We start from the raw sequence: 17,994 nt of genomic DNA, 5'->3' as shown, positions 1-17,994 counted from the left end.
CTATATGGCATGGGGCCAGGTAATTTGAGAGGCTACCAGTTACATCTACCCACTATCAGGAGAGGCATGTTACAGGTCCCCTTCACAAAAGAGTTTCATTTGACAGGATCCAGGAAGAAAGCTTTTTATGCCATGATAAAAAGGACCTGTGGAACATCCTTCAGACAATGGGCTCTTAATTTCGCCCCCCACCCCCAGCCTTTAGGAATACCCTGAAGACATGGCTTGGCTATCATATGTGGGACCCTGGCAATAGCAGGAAGCATTTACAGTGGCTGTGTTGAGTTGATGAGAATGAATTATGTCTCTTATAATGAATTTGATTATGATTTTTATGTTTCTACATTAGTTTTTTTAACTTGTTTTACTGGATTGTTTTTTTCACCGGTTGTTATCTGCCCAAAGTTATTTAGATCGGGGTCCCCACCCCCAGTCCATGGACTGGCATCGGTTCACAGCATGTCAGAAACTGGGCCGTGCAAACAAGCAAAGCCCCATTCGCAGGATGCAGGCAGCACACGAAACCATGCCCCCTCCAGTCTGTGGAAAAATACTTCTCCACGGAATTGGTCCCTAGTGCCCGAAAGGTTGGAGACTGCTGATTTAGATGAGAAGGGTATTCATACAAATTGAATGAAAGAAAGAAAGAAATTTTTCACCAAAAGAGCCCAGGATGGTAGTTACTCGTGAATACTTTGTGTTTGGCATTGATCGTGCCTCTTGTGCATTCTGAAAGTATCTGATATAAAGTTATTTTATGTTTTAGGATCTATGACTATATTGCCTACTATCCTCTTTCTAATAATACAAGTGTTGAAAGATACTGCTATAAAAACTGTGGGAAATCAGATCCTACTGCCAGTCAGTGCAGCACTTCAGGGACTGAAAAACATAGTAACTCTTCCAATGGGTATGAATGAGAATATTCATAAACAGTGGACAAATCTTATCCGCAGCACCCTAGCCTCAATCTTGGAATACTCTCAACCAGGTAATTTTCATGCTATCACTGGAGCATCTCTTTAAAATGAAGCAAAGCTAGCTGATTTGCATTAGAAAATTAAACTGTTACAATTATGTCAATATACTGCATGTTTTAGATTTATAGAAAAAGGTACGGAATTCAAGGCAAATAGTATTGTATTCACATTGTTGATGGAGCAGAGTTCAGAATCTCCCTTAATGCCTATAGTGTTTTATTTTTCCATACATGCTGAAGGAATTCACATGTATGTGAAATTCTGTTTTTTATTGGACAGGAGTGATTAATCAAATTCAGTAAGTATTGTAAAATGTCACTTTTAAAAATTCATATAGTTCAATTCATTCAAAGTTGGTTTTTCACACAAAGTTAGCAAAATAGGTTCTTACTGTCTTAGTACCACTTTCATTTACATTATAAAATTATTGTTTAATCAAAAAAATATTTGGATGGATTGTCCTGTAAAAGATTGTTATTTTTGAAATCAGGAACATTGCATATTTTTCAACATCTTCACTCTTGAAAATAGCTGTTATATTTCCCTGTCCCAAACTCTTTCCAGCATTTTTTTGTTTTATTTCCTCAGAAGCCTCCAAGCCTACTTTAGATGAAGTAAGTATGCTTACGGCTATTACACTCTTCCTTTGGTCTGCAAGCTCTGAAATAATTGGTGTGCAAACATTGCAAAATGGCTGCATTAACAGATTTAAAACAGCATTGAATTCATCTGATCCTTGGGTGAGTAAGTCATTTAGCTTTTATCCCTTTAGATATTATTTTACATATATGTTATTATCAGTACCATATTATGATCAGATTGTTCTCTGTTGGCCTTGGAGTTCTTTGCAGCTGCTCCCCAAAGAGCCTACAGCAGGGTTCTTCAAACTTGGCCGTTTTATGACTTGTGGACTTCAACTCTCAGAATTCCTCAGCCAGCGTGCCTGGCTGAGGAATTCAGTGAGTTGACGTCCATAAGTCATAAAAGGGCCAAGTTTGAAGAACCCTGGCCTACAGGATTTGATCAGTGTTTAGAGATTTTGGGGGATCTGAATAGGGAATAAAAACTGTAACTCCTTCTTGTATGCCAGTTGGGCTTAATCCTGAATTAGGAGTCCTGCTCAACAGTCATTCTTGCCTTGATCATGCTTCAACTATTAGAATGCATTTTATGTGGAAATGGTCTTATACTACTGAAAAGCAATAGCATGTATAGTTATGGACATATCACAATAACCCATGTAATACCACTACTTTTTGAGCTGCATTGACTTCCTGTAGGCTTCTGGGTGCAATTCAAGATGCTGGTTGTTATTTATAAAGCCTTTCATGACATAGGGCCTGGTTGTTTGTAGGACTCTTGATCTTGATTAAGTCTGCCTGGCCCACAAGATCTGACAAAACAACTCCATCTTCCATATGGCTTTAATACTTGATTTTCCTCCTAAGCTCACTTGTTTAGAACGTTGGATAAGTCCATCTGCAGAATTACTTTTAAGGTTTTGAATATGTTGCACTTTTGGCTTTTGCGTTCTTTATAGTCCATTGCTGTGGTTTCTTTATATTTATTGTTTATCTTGTTTTGTTTTTAATCCTATGTTAGCTGAACAAAAGTTGCATTTTGTGAGTTGGACAGCCATACACTTCATTTAGAATAAAATAAAATAATAAAGCAAATTTAAAAAATAAGATTTCTGGTGTATGCTTACTTAACTGGATATACAGTACTTACCCTAAAAATGAAAACTGGAGGACAGATCAGAAATTTAAAAAAATGGACAAGCCAGGTTATCTGATAAACATTTCTGTCTCCATTGAAGCATTAATATCCATGTTGTTGAAAAAGGATCGTATTGGCTAGAATGCCTTAGATGAGAATATGTATTTGTATTAAGGGTGTGCAACATAGTTTGGTTTGAAATATTTCAGATTTGAAAATTCATGCAGTGTTCCACTTGGCATATGGAACTGTGAAAAAATAGGCAGAACATTATATTACCTCTCCAAAAATCCTTTTTACTATGGCTAGTTAGGCTTTTAAAACAAGCATTTGATTGAATCCAGTAAGATTAGATCTGTATGTGTCATGAATGAAGTATGCAATTTATGACCCACAGAAAGATAAGCTAAAAAAATGCTTTCATGATGGAAAGGTTTGCAAGGTAGATAATAAACATGACTCCATTGTTACAATTTTATTTGCCTTTTTTCTTTAAATATTAACTGAGTGTGATATTTTATGGCAAATTCTTACCAACACAGCTATATTTATGTATTGTGATTAGGTTCAAGCCAAATGTTACCATCTTCTACTTTCTATATTTCAACACACAAATCGTGCTCTCTCTACCCCATATATACATTCCCTGGCACCAATAATGGTTGAGAAACTAAAAGGTGTGGAGAACAACCGTCCAAACAACAAAACAGAACTCTTAGCAATCCAGGAAGGAATTAAAGTTCTTGAAACACTGGTTGCACTTGGTGAGGAGCAGAATAGTAAGTACCTTGATTGAGAATTACCATACTTATCTTGTTGGAGCACATTAGCATGTGGTAAAAGCTGAAGCATTCTTGGGATTGAATAGTTTTTATCTTGTACCACATATTTTGGTTCAGTGCAGCACTTACCCTCTCTTTCCTAAATGCGAGACAGTGATATTCCAAGGATATTGTGTAATATTCTGACAGTTAGAATATTACATCTAGAACAGTTAAAATTCTGGGAGACAAAATTAATTCGAGCTAGATCATTCTAACGCCTGTGAGCTATTTAAGAAAAACAATGTCCTTTGGATTTTATTAGTTTAATCAGCAAAAAATACATCCTGCATACTGCCCTGAAACCTAGAATTTCTAATAAATAATTTCTGTGTAAAAATTATCATGTTCACAAATTATCCTGCTATGGACCCATAATTGGATGGGTAGAGATACCCTTTTCACTTAAATAGGTATATTTGTATTCAAATGCATGAGACAAGTAGGCAAATATATTTCTATTGAAAAGAATAAGGCAACATGCCTAGATAGAGCCTCTCCACATTCTTGAGAGCGCATCTTATCTATCTGTGGCAACTAATCTGAGATATAAGGTTATGATATTCTAATTCTGTTATCCATGTGACAGATTCAAATAGCATATCTATAAAAGTCACCTCCTCTTCAGTATATTGCTAAATGTAGTTTTATTCTATAACTGTCCCCATAGTAACCAAGCACTTTAGAGGGATATTTTCTAGACTAGAACTGATCACATTGCTGAATGATGTGAAGGCCCTAAAATAGTTGTTCTATTTTCTACTACTGGGCATTTTTAAATGTTATCAAGAAGAAACATCATTATTTAGGGGATGTTTATTTTCTAACAGTAATATATTAACAGTATATGCTGAAGATGTTCTACATTGTCAGTCTTGAATTTTAATTATTTTAATTGATTTCTTTTTTCCCCTAGGAGTACAATTGCTCGCTCTTCTTGTCCCTACACTCATATCTTATTTACTGAATGAAGATGCATTTTCTTCTGCATCCCTGCTATCAAAGGAACTTCATGAATTTGCTCTCCAGGATCTCACCCGCATTGGGCCCCTGTATCCTCATGCATTTAAGACAGTAATGGGAGCAGCTCCTGAACTGAAAGCACGACTGGAAACTGCAGTACGAGCAAGTCAGGCAAGCAAAGCAAAGGCAGCTGCCAGGCAACCACCGCCCACAGTACATTCCACGCCAACAATTAAACTTAAAACTAGCTTCTTCTGATTCTCGTTGGAACAATCATCATCAAGAAATAAATCATTCCTTCTGTGCTGCTGCATCTCATTCTCTATTTCTCATTGTCTGTCAACAAGCTCTACATTGCCAATGAATGTTTCTAGGGGATTGTTGTGTTCTGGTTTGAAATCTGTGCATTGCAAGAAAGGTAATATCTGGATGTACACAGATTTTTATGAAATGGAGTAAGTTGATCATGAATCCGAGGTTGTGTTAAACTATCTTCTTTAACAATGTGTTTTATGTAGTCTTTGTCTTTCTTTTTAGAATGTTGAGTTCTCGTTAATTCTGAAATTATATATAGTGGGTATATATTTTCCACTAAATACTATCTGTGGAAACTTGTGAGTTACACTGCTTTCTTATACAGCATTTTTAAAAAGAGCAATAGCTGTTGTCACATTGCAGTATATCAGTTGTTTCAGTGAAAGCAATTTGATGTGGAATTCAAAAATGGTAAACATACAGTCTTGCATATGGTTTTCCAGTAGCTTCTACTAGCTCTTATCCAGCTATAAATGAAGCACCCAAATGTATTTCCTTAGTGCATCTAGTTATTAAAAATAAAGCTCTCCAAAGTACAGGATCATTTACTAAAACATTGCTTACATTTGGAGAAGAGGTGACAATCCAGTTCTCAAAGTGTAAAAAACATTTTCTCTCAGAGTTAGAAATAATTTGTAGGGCAGCGCCATCAAATTATGGCTAAATCTTTCCCATTCCCCTGCCCTTTCGGTTAAAATTTCTGTTATCCCAGAGTGCCATTTGATTTCTGTTTGAATTGTTGTATCTTCTTGATAAAGTGTGGAGTGAGTACTACTTTGTAACAAACCAACAAACACTTGTGAATGTTTTTGTCACATATAGGCATAAACAAAATAGACTGCACTGTATGATGAAGATGTCTGCCCTACTTATTTTGTAGATGCACTTGAACTGTGAAGCATATTTCTGTGTCTAAAACAATTCAGCCAATAGCTATGCCTTCATTAGGGAGCATGATCTGTCGATTCATTTTGCTCTGATGTTAGAGCATGGTCTTTAAGTTACTCATCTGTACCAACACAGTGCTCATAGTCTGAGAATTTTGCAATTTAATTTGCTCCTTGACAGAGACTTTTCATGCAGGGGTTAAGAACAGTCTGGTTTGTGAGACTCTGTTATGTAAGGTCAGGCCTCTAAGTTACAAGTTTTTCTGAAGGGCAGGATTGTTCTCTGGTCACAGATTGCTATCTGTTTGCAAAAATGGTTTTTCCATTCTCAGAATGATTTTCATGAGAACCTGGCTGACCAGGAATTCATTTTATTTTATGGCAAAAGTCAACTCAAAGCTGTACTCCCTAAAGGCAATTTGTGACCTATAATGGAAAGACCCAACAGGATGAGGTAGAAAGAGGGCGTTGGTCAGGACTATTAGAATGTATATGAAGTATAGTCCAACATATCTAAAGACCACAGAAGGGGGAAGACTGTCGGTCTAGAATTAACATTTAACAATAGCCATTCTCCCCCGAAAATATATTTATAGTTCAGTTCACAAGTTGCTTCATGACTGCTGAATTAGAACGGCATCGACTATAAGCACCAGCAAATAAATATATATTGCATGTCTACTCCTAGAATAAGAGAGTAGTTCATAACAGAAATTGGAGTAACTCTATACCTGCTGGTCTAATACTTTTTGATCATATTTTTTTATTATCCTTAAGCTCCTTAAAGCCATTTTCATGACATATGAACACCCCACTCTAATTCCTTTCTACCTGTTGTAATGTTCAAATTGCAACAGAAAATATATATATTTCAAAACAAAAAAATTGGTTTTGCCTGTAAAAGAAAACACTGGCTGCTTAATGAAAAAAAATTGCAATTTTTCCTGTTATATTATACCTTAATTTTTTTATTTAATATTTCTTATTTTTTGATGTTTACAGTATGCTGCTTAATCTAAAAGGGAACAGTGGAATAGGTATATATTTATGGTCATTTTATGATGTTTTCAACCACTAGGAATTAATATTAATAACTATTAAATTTTAAGGAATGCCGAGAAAGCTGAGTTGTATGGTGAAACACTGTAATTTATTCATTCAAGTTTTTATTACAATAAATGTAGCTGTATACAAAATTTAGACACTCTTGATCAACTATAAGTTTCAGAAGAAGCTGAAACAATCTCTCTGTAAATTTGAATGCATACTTAACATTCAAGTGCTGCTGTTTATATTTTCAAAATAAGAAAACAATGAATATAGTAGGTTCAGAAGTTTGACTGCCCTTTCTGTCACTATTTTGTAATGTCTCCTTTGGCAGAAATAATAGTTACTAATTTTTGTGTGTGGTCAACCAAGTCTTTTCTAACCTCGTGTTGGTATTTTTTCCCTACTCTTCTTCTTTCTTAGGTCCTACACGTTTAAGATTTCCCCAGATTTTCAATTATATTCAAGTCCAAGGGTTGTGAAAGCCATTCCCAAACCCTTATTTTCCTTTCCTGCAAGTTTCCTGCATGGTTAATTCTTGCAACTGATTGAGCTTCAGTATGCAAAATATGTAGCAGCATATTCTTCAATTAGATTTAGAATCCAAATTCATGACAGTGGCAAGTTTGTTGCAACAGTATATGAAGCTGGAATGACCCAATTGTAAAACAAAAGAGATGAATGCATAGGGTTTTATTTATTTTGCCTTCTTTTCTTTACCAACTATAATATGAAGTGTTCCTGGAAGAAATAACTCTGAAAGAGGGGCTAAGGCATGGAGAACAAGAACTCATAAATGCTTCAGTACTTTATAAACTGTAAAATCTATTAAGATTTTGTAATAAACATGGTCAGTTTTATTTTCATATTTTTGCTGAATTTGGGAGTCAAAATTCCAGAAGGGAATTAATTGGGGGAAGCATCATAGAAAAGCAACACAATATACTGTAAAGGCATATCATTTTTCAAATTTCATGTAAAGCAAAAATGGTTAAAACTATGAGTCCTGGGTTTTTTTTAAATTAGAGACATATTTTCTTCATTTACCTTTTCTTACTAATCAAAATTGTAGTACTTGCTAAAGATAAGCAAACTAATGGTTGTGGTTAACTTCTTTGCTGTCTGCCAGCCTTTATTTTTTAGAGTCTTCTAACTAAAATAGGATTTTTATGCTGCAAAGTCTTGATGGATGCTATGGCATTATTTTCAAGAATGCAGTGAGGCCACATAATCATTTTTAGAAAACTAGGTATATGTAGCCCAACAAATATGCCCACCTGTTAGAGGGCAGGGCAGAGAGTAGCCACTAGCTGTGCCCATAATTGCACTATTTTGTTTTTAGAATTTTAAGTCAAGCCCTGTGAGGCTGGCCCAAGATCTGGAAAGATCTTTAGGGTTAGTAGGGAAATGTAACAGGATCTTTAAAGCCTATTAAAGTAATACTCATGCACAACTTAGTTAGTGTAATTAAGGTGGAGAGTTTCTTTTTGGCACTCTCCCCATTGCCTGAACTCAGGAATCTTCTGTAACACCCATTTCCTTCCTTAACTATCTTATTGTCCCTCTGTGTTTGTGAAGTCTGGTAGGTCTGTGTTTGTGAAGTCCTCTGGTAGGTCACACTATTTCCCCCTTCAGACTTACTCTTCCCATTGTCAAGGAATGAACTGGCAGCAATGACAACATGCCAAAGATGGACTAGGCCAAGGGTAGGCAACCTCGTCTCTTTTATGACTCATGGACTTCAACTCCCAGAATTCCTGAGTCAGCTGACTCAGGAATTCTGGGAGTTGAAGTCCATGAGTCATAAAAGAGACGAGGTTGCCTACCCCTGGACTAGGCCTATCCTCAAAGTCATCTGACAAGTAAAGGTAAAGGTTCCCCCGCACATGTGTGCTAGTCGTTTCTGACTCTAGGGGCCGGTGCTCATCTCCGTTTCAAAGCCAAAGAGCCAGCGTTTGTCCGAGGGACGTCTCCGTGGTCATGTGGCCGGCATGACTAGACGCCAAAGGCGCATGGAGCGCTGTTACCTGACGAGTACTGGTATGAAATTGTAGAGGGAAGAGGGAAAGGCTTTGAGAGACATGAAGAAAAGCTACTACCAAGTCAATGGTGAAATAAAAGAGGCTTTAGTAAGTTATCCTACTAAACTTCTCAGATAATCTCCTTCCTAGTTCTCACAAAGGTAAAGGGAGGGAGGGGGGAAGAGCATTCAGACATGCAAGGTGCTTTAACTATAGCTTTACAATAAAAGTTGTAAGTGTTCTACATGGCATTGAATTCCTAATCCGATCTACTTGAAATCTGGAAGAACCCAAAAAGGCTGGAATATATTCCACTTTCCCTATTCAAAGTAAGTCTAAAATGAACAGCTTACAAGGCAGGCGTGACAGGAAACAGACCCCTCTTTGGTGATCAAAGTCTGGTGGGGACTAGATAGTTCAGGAGGATATGGCTCGTGGAAATTTCAGATGGCAGAAACTGCAGAAAACGAGACAGTGAGGCCCCACTCTCACAAAGATTGCTGTAAAACAATGCCGCTTGGGGTGTGTGTGAAAGCCCTAATAAGCAGGCATATACATAGAATGAAGGCTACAGCTAAGCTTGTAAGCCGCCCTGAGTCTTCGGAGAAGGGCGGGATATAAATGGAATTAAAATTAAAAAATTAAATTAAAACATTTAGTGTATTTTCATAGCAGTGGGCAATTGCAAATAAAAGACTACAGGGCTGATCTAAATTGTTACAGGGAAGGAGCCAGTAAATATTGGGCCCAGTTTCTTGAATAGAAGGAAGGTAGAAACTAAATAAAAAAGCTACACCAAGTGCCCCACAACAATTCTGGTGCTGTTCTGCCTTTGAGCATCAACTGCCTATTAATACAACCTGAGCCAAATCCTACTAGGCTCAATTTATTTCCCTTGCAGAAAAGCAGGGGCTTGAGAAACCATAGAGGCTAGAGTCCTCTAGTGCAAATAGCCCCAATTGATATTCATAATTTGCTTGAAGAGAGACGAGCCAATAAAAACATACCTTGTTATATTCACATTCTTCACATAGCAACAGGTCAGGCAAATTGTTCTGTTAATAGGATAGATAGCAATGCAAATATGGTTCTGTCACTACATTTTTTTCCTTTCTGGCCCTTCAATTCTAGGCAATGTGCCACTGAAAGATAAATATAGATGTCAAGTAATTACAAGGGTTTTTTTATAACCCAGATTTAAACAGAGAGCCATAATCTGAGCCCAATGTTTTACTGATCACCCAAAAAAGGTGACTTAGAATTAGCTGTATAGCCACTAACTCCAGAGTTATTTGTCTCATGATTTCTGAGGATATCTGTTTCTGTTCTATGAAGTGTGTTTTGGCAACATTACTCCAGTCCTTGGATCATCTTAATTTTCCTTCTCTGAACCCTTCTCTAGCTCCACTATACCTTTTAGAGGTGCAGTGGCCAAAATTTTGCAGATTTGTAAAGTTCTTGACTTACATAAAGGAATTATAATATTGGTTTCTTTGTTGTCAGTTCCATTTTTTATTCATTCTAATATGGTTTTGGCTTTTTTTAAAATATTGGAAGCACATTGTGTCAACACCATCACTGAATTGTTTACCATTATTCCAAGACTTCCCCCCCCCCGCCCACTCATTAATTACTGCTATTTGTGATCCTATTAGTTTGTTGGAACCCATGACACCGACTTACATCACTTTAACCAATCGACTCAGCGCTAAACTCACGGATAGGTCCTAAGTTCTAGTCGCTTTCACGGCATAATTTCTTTTCTCAACTCTAAAACAAAACAAGTTTGCAAATCAAACTTGAGATTGTTGTAACCCGCCAGCCCCAAATGGTTATTTTGTTAGAAAGTCGCAGCTACTCCACTCTTTCCGACAGGGAACTGCATTTCCCAAGATGCTTCAGGTTCCCACGCGCCGAACGCGTTTTGAAATTGACTCTGGCGAGGCCCGGTAGCTGCCGGCGGGGGTGGCTGTCAGGCGCTGACGGCTGAGGGGACGCGCCCAGTTTGTTACTGCTTCCCACTGAGCGAAGCGGACGGGGGAGGGAAGCTGGGCCGGCGGGCCACGGACGTCGGCAGTGACTGTAACGAGCGCTCGGGCGAGGTGCGGAGGAGGAGCAAACGGTCTCTCCCGCCGCGACGACGGCTCCAGCCATGGACGAGCAGGCTGGCCCCGGCGTCTTTTTCAACAACAACAACAACAACGCGCTGCTCTTGCCGCCACCTCCGGGCGGGGCCGGGCCGGGGTTGGAGTCGGGAGAAGCGGCGGCTGCGGCGGCGGCTGCAGCAGCGGCGGCTGCCGCTGGCGGTGCTTCAGCAGGGCCGGCCCCGGCCTCTGCAGCGCGGGCTCAATACAGCGTCCCGGGCATCCTGCATTTCCTGCAGCACGAGTGGGGCCGCTTCGAGGCCGAGCGAGCCGAGTGGGAGGCCGAGCGAGCGGAACTGCAGGTAGAGTTTCACACACACACACACACACACACACACACACCCTCTCTCCGTTGCCTTCCTTTCTGCTCCCGGCAGGTTTGCCCGCTCGAGGGTGGGGGGGGGGCGCCGCCGCCTCGGCCGCCTCCGCCCAACCTGCCCTGCTCTCCTTGCCCCCCACGCACCTGTCGAGAAGGCTTCCTTCTCCGCTCCCCGCGGTGCCTTCTTCGACTGCCGGACGCGGAGCTGCGGGAACGGCGGGGCAGCGATTGACTCGGGGCCGTCTCGGAGTTTTGGGGGAGCCCCCGGGGCCTCTCTTCAACTCGCCCACCTTGCCTGGCCTTCGGAACTTGGGAGGATGGTGGTTGGCCGCCTCTGCCTTGCAAAGGGATTCGTTTTCCCGTTCTCTCTCTCTCTCTCTCTCTCTCTCTCTCTCTCTCTCTCTCTCTCTCTCCCCCTCTCCCCCCCCCTCTCTCTCTCTCTCTCTCTCCCTCCCTCTCTCTCTCTCTCTCCACCCACCCCCCGCGTCCTGCGACGGATGAACATTAGCTGCGAAAGTTGAGTATTGGCATCCAGGTGTTCTTGTCTCCGAGGTCTAGTTCGCCTTAAATCCAGCGTGTGCCGTGTTTGCCTCCTTTCCCTAGAAATGTGTGGTTAATTCATTACTGTTGCCGGAGGTTAAATGGCAAAAGATTGGTGCCTTTTCTTCCTGGAGAATAAATGAGCCACCTGATAGATACACGTACTAACTAGGCTTTCGAATCTTAGTCAAAGGGAGGAATTCTGGGAGTTGAAGTCCACAAGTCATAAAAGGGCCAGGTTTGAAGACCCCTGCTTTACGTGATTATGGTTCGTGCCTGGCTTGGCTGTTACTATTAGTAGTGGTGTATAACTTTCAGAAAAGCTAAATGAATAGTTGGAGAACCAAGTTGGCATTTCTCAGTCCCAGACTCTCCCTGTTGACTACAGGTAGTCCTTGACTTACAACTACAATTGAGCCCCAAAGTTATGTTGCTAAGTGAAACATTTGTTAAATGAGTTTTGTCCCTTTTTATGACTTTTCTTGCCGCGGACGTTAAGTGAATCACTGCAGTTGATAAATTAGTAACACGGTTGTTAAGTGAAACTGGTTTCCCCATTAACTTGGCTTGTCAGAAGGTCACAAAAAAGGATCACATGATCCCAGGTCCCTGCAACCGTCATAAATATGAACCAGTTGCCAAGCATCTGAATTTTGACCATATAACCATGGGGATACTGCAATGGTCCTAAGTGTGAAAAATGGTCATAAGTCACTTTTTTCAGTGATGTAACTTTGAACGGTCACTAAATGAAGTGTTGTAAGTTCAGGACTATCTGCATAATAAAGCACACTCTTATTTTAGTTGAATGGGATGAAGTTTCCATAATTTTGTAGTAATTACAGGGAACTGACTTCATAGTGGCTTAACTTTGCCTTTAGCCACTTTTGGAATTTATATCCAAAATGGAACTTGAATGGTTTCTGATACTGTGTTTAGATTTTTAGCCTCTATTCCAGGCATGTCAAACTCGCGACATCACATGATGTCACGTGACGTCTCACGACCTTTTTCCCATTGCCGGCAATGGGGTGGGCGTGGTTTCAGTATGATGCATCCGGCCCACGGGCTGGCAGTTTGATATGCCTGCTGTATTCCATAATATTTGATATAGTGCAGTAAATACTGTAGCCTTTAACAAAAGTTCAAAATTTTAATATTAGTAGGCTCTTAAAATACTGGTAGTATAAGCAAAAAGTGCAGTGGGATTGGGAAGCATCTTGCCTTTCAAGTTGAATAAAAAGCTGCTGAACTAAATGGAGCCATGTACAATAGTAGATTGGCTCACATGGGGTTTTGTGCCTTGAATACAGCCTTAGCAAAAGACATTTGGATGCTAAAAAATGCACCTAACACTATAATAAGCTTTTCAGTAAACATGCACAAATTGAGTGATTTGAGGATGGGGAACTGACAAAAACATTAGTGAAACTTTGGAAAGCAAAAGTGCCTGTTTATTGTTAGTATTTGGTTATTGGATCAGTATGTTATCTAGAGAGCAAATTTGGTCTAGTGCGGTACCGGGCCGTGGTATGCCAGCAACCAGTCCCTGGTGCCCAAAAGGTTGGGGGCCTTTGGTCTAGTAATTAAAAGATCAGACTAGAAAGCACAAGACTGTTGAGTTCTAGTCCTGCCTTAGCCGTGAAAGCCCTTTAGCTGACTTTTGGTCAGTCATTTACTCTCAGGTCCACCCACCTTACAGGGTTGTTGTTGTGGGGAAATAGGTGAAAAGTGTGCTGAGTATTGTTTACTTGATTATTGGTCTGAAATTAACCTTGGAGTTAATCTATGCTGATCTGGTGCTGATTTGCTGGTGGAGAGGTGCTTGGGTCTTTTTGTTCCTTTTTGGGCTGGGTGATATAATCTGTAGTCTATAGCAGAGGTCCCCAATCTTTTGGGCATCAGGGACCGGTTCTGTGGAGAGAGGTTATTCCACAGACCGGAGGGTGCATGATTTTGTGTGCTACCTGCAGATGGGGCTTTGCTTGTTTGTGCGGACCAGTTGTTGGCATGCTGCGGTCCAGTACCAGTCCATGTACCGGGGGTTGGAGACCCCTGGTCTATAGTGTATAGTCTTGTTGTTGTTAGTTGCGAAGTCGTGTCCGACCCATCGCGACCCTATGGACAATGTTCCTCCAGGCCTTCCTGTCCTCTACCAAGTGTATATAGTCTATAGATGTTAATTTCTTTGTATCTATTGATGGCTGACTTGTCGGAGTGCCAGGCTTCTAAAAATTCCCTGGCGTTTTTGGACTTGGCTTGGTCTAGGATGGTCACATTTTCTCAATTGAAACTATGGTCAAATCTATGTGTTGTGAAATAAGAGAATTTTCATCATGTCTTTTGACTGCTAGTTGTTGTTGTTGTTGTTGGATACATTTTGCCAGTCTTCTGCCTGTTTGTCTTACATCGTGGTTGTTGCAGTCCTTACAGTGTATGCTGTAGAATGAATGACTCCTGTTTTTTCTTTTGAGGTTGTTGGGTCTTTTGGTGTGCTTAGGATGTTTGGAAGGGCTTTAGTTGGCTTGTGTGCTATGCTAATTCCATGTGGTTCTAGTAGTCTGTTGGTGGTTTCTGAGATATTCTTGATCTATGGCAGTGTAATTCTTTTTAGGGTTTGTGTTGGTTGTGCTGTATTGGGTTAAGTGGTCAGGAACTTTTTGATAAAATTGCATGGATATCCATTTTGTTAGAATATGTTGTATAGATGCTCTTTTTTTTCCTTTTTCTGCTGTTCTGGGTTGTTGCAGAGTGTTGGGCTCGTCTAAATAAAGTCCTTACACAGCTTCTCTTGTGGGAGGTTGGGTTGTTGCTTTGGTAATGGAGCACCTGGTTAGTATGGGTGTTTTTTCTATAGAGTTGTGTTTCTAGTTTGCCATTGTGATCTCTGCTGATCAGGATGTCCAGGAAGGGTAGCAATAGGGTTGGTATATGGAAAGCCATAATTAGCTGGAAAAATATATTTAAAAATCAGTAGCAGAAAAATGTGTCCCAATGCTGATTACACTTTTTTCTAAGTAAAGCCCTATGTACTTTCCTTAATGTACTGTCCAATTATAACATCAGGAGAGAGCCTGCTCCATATTTCTCCCTAACTGGAAGTCAAGGGAGTTTAGACTGGGAGATAGGCCTACTTGGTAGTGGCTCCTGCCATATGGGAACATGCGACACCCAATTAGCTCATACCTGCTGAAATTTCAGAAAAAAATTGTCAAAACAATTTTGTAGGCTTCTAAGTCAAGGGTATTTTGCTGATGTAAACATAATCTTTTCTGATTTTGTTCTTATTCTCACTTTGTATAGTTGATTATTTTATGGCTGAAGATTGGCATAGTGCTTTACTCTTATATGGTGATTGGAATTACGTGGATTGGGGAAGTTTAAATAATGTTAAAGAATTGATTATTGTCTGTTGTAATGGTTTGTTATACATTGCCTGTGCCGTTTGATTTTTTAAAATATAAATTTGACTGTCATTGTGTATTTACTTTGGAGCAATCCAGGTCTTCTAGGAAGACAGCTAAGATTGTGTAGACAAGTTATAATGGTGGAAAAGATATTCCTTGGCATTTTATTCAATTTCCATAAGTTGCAGCTTACAAAAATACTAATTAATATAATTGCATTGGAATTAAAATTGCTGAGATGTCTGGTATAAATTCCATATTTTCAAGTTACCAGTCTACAATTTACCGTAGAAGGAGAAAGGTAGAAATATTAATTGTTGTGATAGGATCAAGAATTTTAAAAAAGTTTAGGTCTTTTAGATGTGAAGAACTATTAAATGAACATGCAGTAGGTAACTGGTTGCTAACATGCTACATACCCAAAGATTTGGTTTAGTAGACCACTCAGACATCGCTTACCTTTACAAGTACATATTCAATAGAGGTTAAGATTTTTTTCTTTTGCTAATGTCCTTAAATATTTTTAAGGATGTTTGAGTAGGGAACAATAACTCTTCTTAGGTAATATTAAAATGGATTTATTCACTAGATTGTATACTTTATTAAAATATTGATTCACACATTCTGAAATTCTGACTGCAAGTTTGGATACCTTCACTTTTTTAACAGCTGGTTAACTTCATTTGCCTAGATTCTGTCACACTGCCATTTTTAATATTTCATTTTCTAACCAGAAGAAAGGAAAGTATTTCATTAAAGAGCCTTAGGCATTCTCTAGAGATTCGGAGTTTTTCTTAATATAAACTTCTCCATACCCAAAGATTAGCAGAAAGGCCCTTGTTAAAGATATTTTCAGTTTCCAAGGACTGTGTGTTCTGTCCGGCACACAAAAGAGAGACTACTTCAATGATGATTGCATGTTATGGGTTATATTTCTCAGGAGTTAGGCAAACTGTGCAAGTAGGCAGATGGTGTACTAATGGAAAAACCGCTTGTCCCATTGTCTGAAGGAGTGGGAAATGTGATAAAAGTGCTTCTGAAAATGCTAACAGGTTTAACAGTCTGGCCACAAATAAGTAGCAATTTTTGCCTAACCCTTCTTCTCCAGATTTTTAAATACTGTTCTTTTTCAGTTCTTGGAGAATGAATGTTAGTCCAATTTGTGCTCCTAGAAGCTCATTAGCAGAGCAAAACTTATTCCTCTTAAGGGTGTTCCTATTTGAATCAAGCATTATTTATTGAGGAGAACAGAGACTAACCTGTGCAAGAAATTATACTCCATTTCTCAAATAAACATTTCAAGGATAACCTATAATGATAAGCATAATAACAAATAATCCTTTAAATATTGCTGAGGTGTGGCTTTAAGTAAGCCTAAAAAAATAATTGTAACTCAAGAAAATTGTGACATCAGAAAAACAGTGTCAAGAGAATATTTTTCTAGTGAAGTACCATAATTGAGAGGGGCCTTTCCAGTGCCACTAAATGTTTTTGCATATTTAAAGATTATATCTAAAGGGAGACTGATACTCTTCTATTCTTTCAAGTGATTTAAATGTCATTATTGAAGTAATGATAAATTACTTTTTTATTTCAGAAGAAGCTAATTGGAGAAGGAACTTTAGATGAATAAAATTTCCTATAGAAGGCAAAACTGAAAGTATAGATGCAAATGATTGCAGTGAGGAAAAAATTCAGGACAGCAAAATAAATGAATATGTCTATACAAAAAAAACCTAGGAATATTTGAAAACATAGAAGGACACATAAAGGAAATGGAAACAGGGCCAGGAAGAGTACAGTCATAGACAGGTAATCCCTGAGTTACGAATGATCCCTTAGCAAACGTTCAAAGTTATGTGATAAGCGCCCCCTAGTGTTTACAAACAAGTTCTGAAATTACAAACATTGCCACACCACGGCAGTCTTTCACCCTTATGAATGACTGCAGTGGCACTGCAACATTTACCCTGGCTATTCCCTCTCTCCACCCTCCCCCCCGGATCTCCCTAGGCCAGTGGTGGCGAACCTATGGCACGGGTGCCAGAGGTGGCACTTAGAGCCCTCTCTGTGGGCACCCGCACAATGCTCCGGAGGTGGCAACTGTCCCTCTTCAACCAGCTGCCTGCTAATTTGCCGAGGTCCCATGTGGCTGAATGCATCCCGGCACGGCTGGTTTCCCTCCCCCCCGTCCCATCCCTCCTGGCCTCACATGCTCTCCTTTTCCCAGGCACGACCCACTGCATCACCTCCTCAGCTGTTGGCCAACCATCCATCTTGGAGGCAGCTTCTTTGAACTGCTGGTGATGGGCTGCGGAGCCCCAGAGTACGCCTGTCGAGGGGCCGGCATGCTGTGGCTACTGATGGACACTGTTGGCCCCCATGCGCTCACTGGCCTCTGTGTGCGGGGGCCGATGGTGTCAGGCAGCAGCTGCCCCAGCCCTTGCCTTGCCCCATGGCAATGGCACCCCCACCCTGCCTCGCCTCACCCCACAGGATGAGTCCTGCCTACTGCCCCACTTGCCAGAGACCTCCTGGAGCTTCCCCAACCCCACCCCCCCACAGGTGTCCCTCCTCACGAGCAACATTGAGGTGACCCACCTTGGCCACACCCACCCAATCTTCCATGACCACCAGAGCCACACCCACCCAGTGGGCCACACCCACCTGGCATCCAGCGATAAATAAGTGGGTTTTGGGTTGCAGTTTGGGCACTCGGTCTATAAAAGGTGTTAGGCATATGGTGTTAGCCTACAATGTTGGGTTGAAAATATATTAACCATAATGCTATGTCTTTAAGAAGTTAATTGGCCAATGGGTGTGTAAGTGTT

At 40.1% G+C, this 17,994-nt stretch overlaps 2 protein-coding genes across 5 annotated transcripts in view; both read left to right on the top strand.

The window, feature by feature from the left end:
* HEATR5B (HEAT repeat containing 5B) overlaps nt 1-7,023 on the top strand; it is a 52,632-nt gene extending 45,609 nt beyond the window's left edge. The window contains exons 33-36 of the mRNA XM_081331318.1: nt 767-991; nt 1,569-1,720; nt 3,265-3,478; nt 4,437-7,023. Of these exons, the coding sequence (XP_081187444.1) occupies nt 767-991; nt 1,569-1,720; nt 3,265-3,478; nt 4,437-4,741 (896 nt within the window). The 3' untranslated portion in view covers nt 4,742-7,023. The remainder of the gene's footprint in view (nt 1-766; nt 992-1,568; nt 1,721-3,264; nt 3,479-4,436) is intronic.
* Nucleotides 7,024-10,788: 3,765 nt separating this feature from the next.
* The window catches only part of STRN (striatin), a 53,245-nt gene continuing 46,039 nt past the window's right edge, over nt 10,789-17,994 (top strand). For all 4 annotated transcript variants that reach the window (XM_081314067.1, XM_081314066.1, XM_081314065.1 and 1 more), the window contains exon 1: nt 10,789-11,199. In XM_081314067.1, the coding sequence (XP_081170193.1) occupies nt 10,906-11,199 (294 nt within the window). In that variant the 5' untranslated portion in view covers nt 10,789-10,905. The remainder of the gene's footprint in view (nt 11,200-17,994) is intronic.

The sequence above is a fragment of the Vipera berus genome, assembly GCF_964194415.1.
Source record: "Vipera berus genome assembly, chromosome: 1".
Taxonomy (NCBI): domain Eukaryota; kingdom Metazoa; phylum Chordata; class Lepidosauria; order Squamata; family Viperidae; genus Vipera; species Vipera berus.
This window is presented reverse-complemented; position numbering and strand designations above follow the sequence as displayed.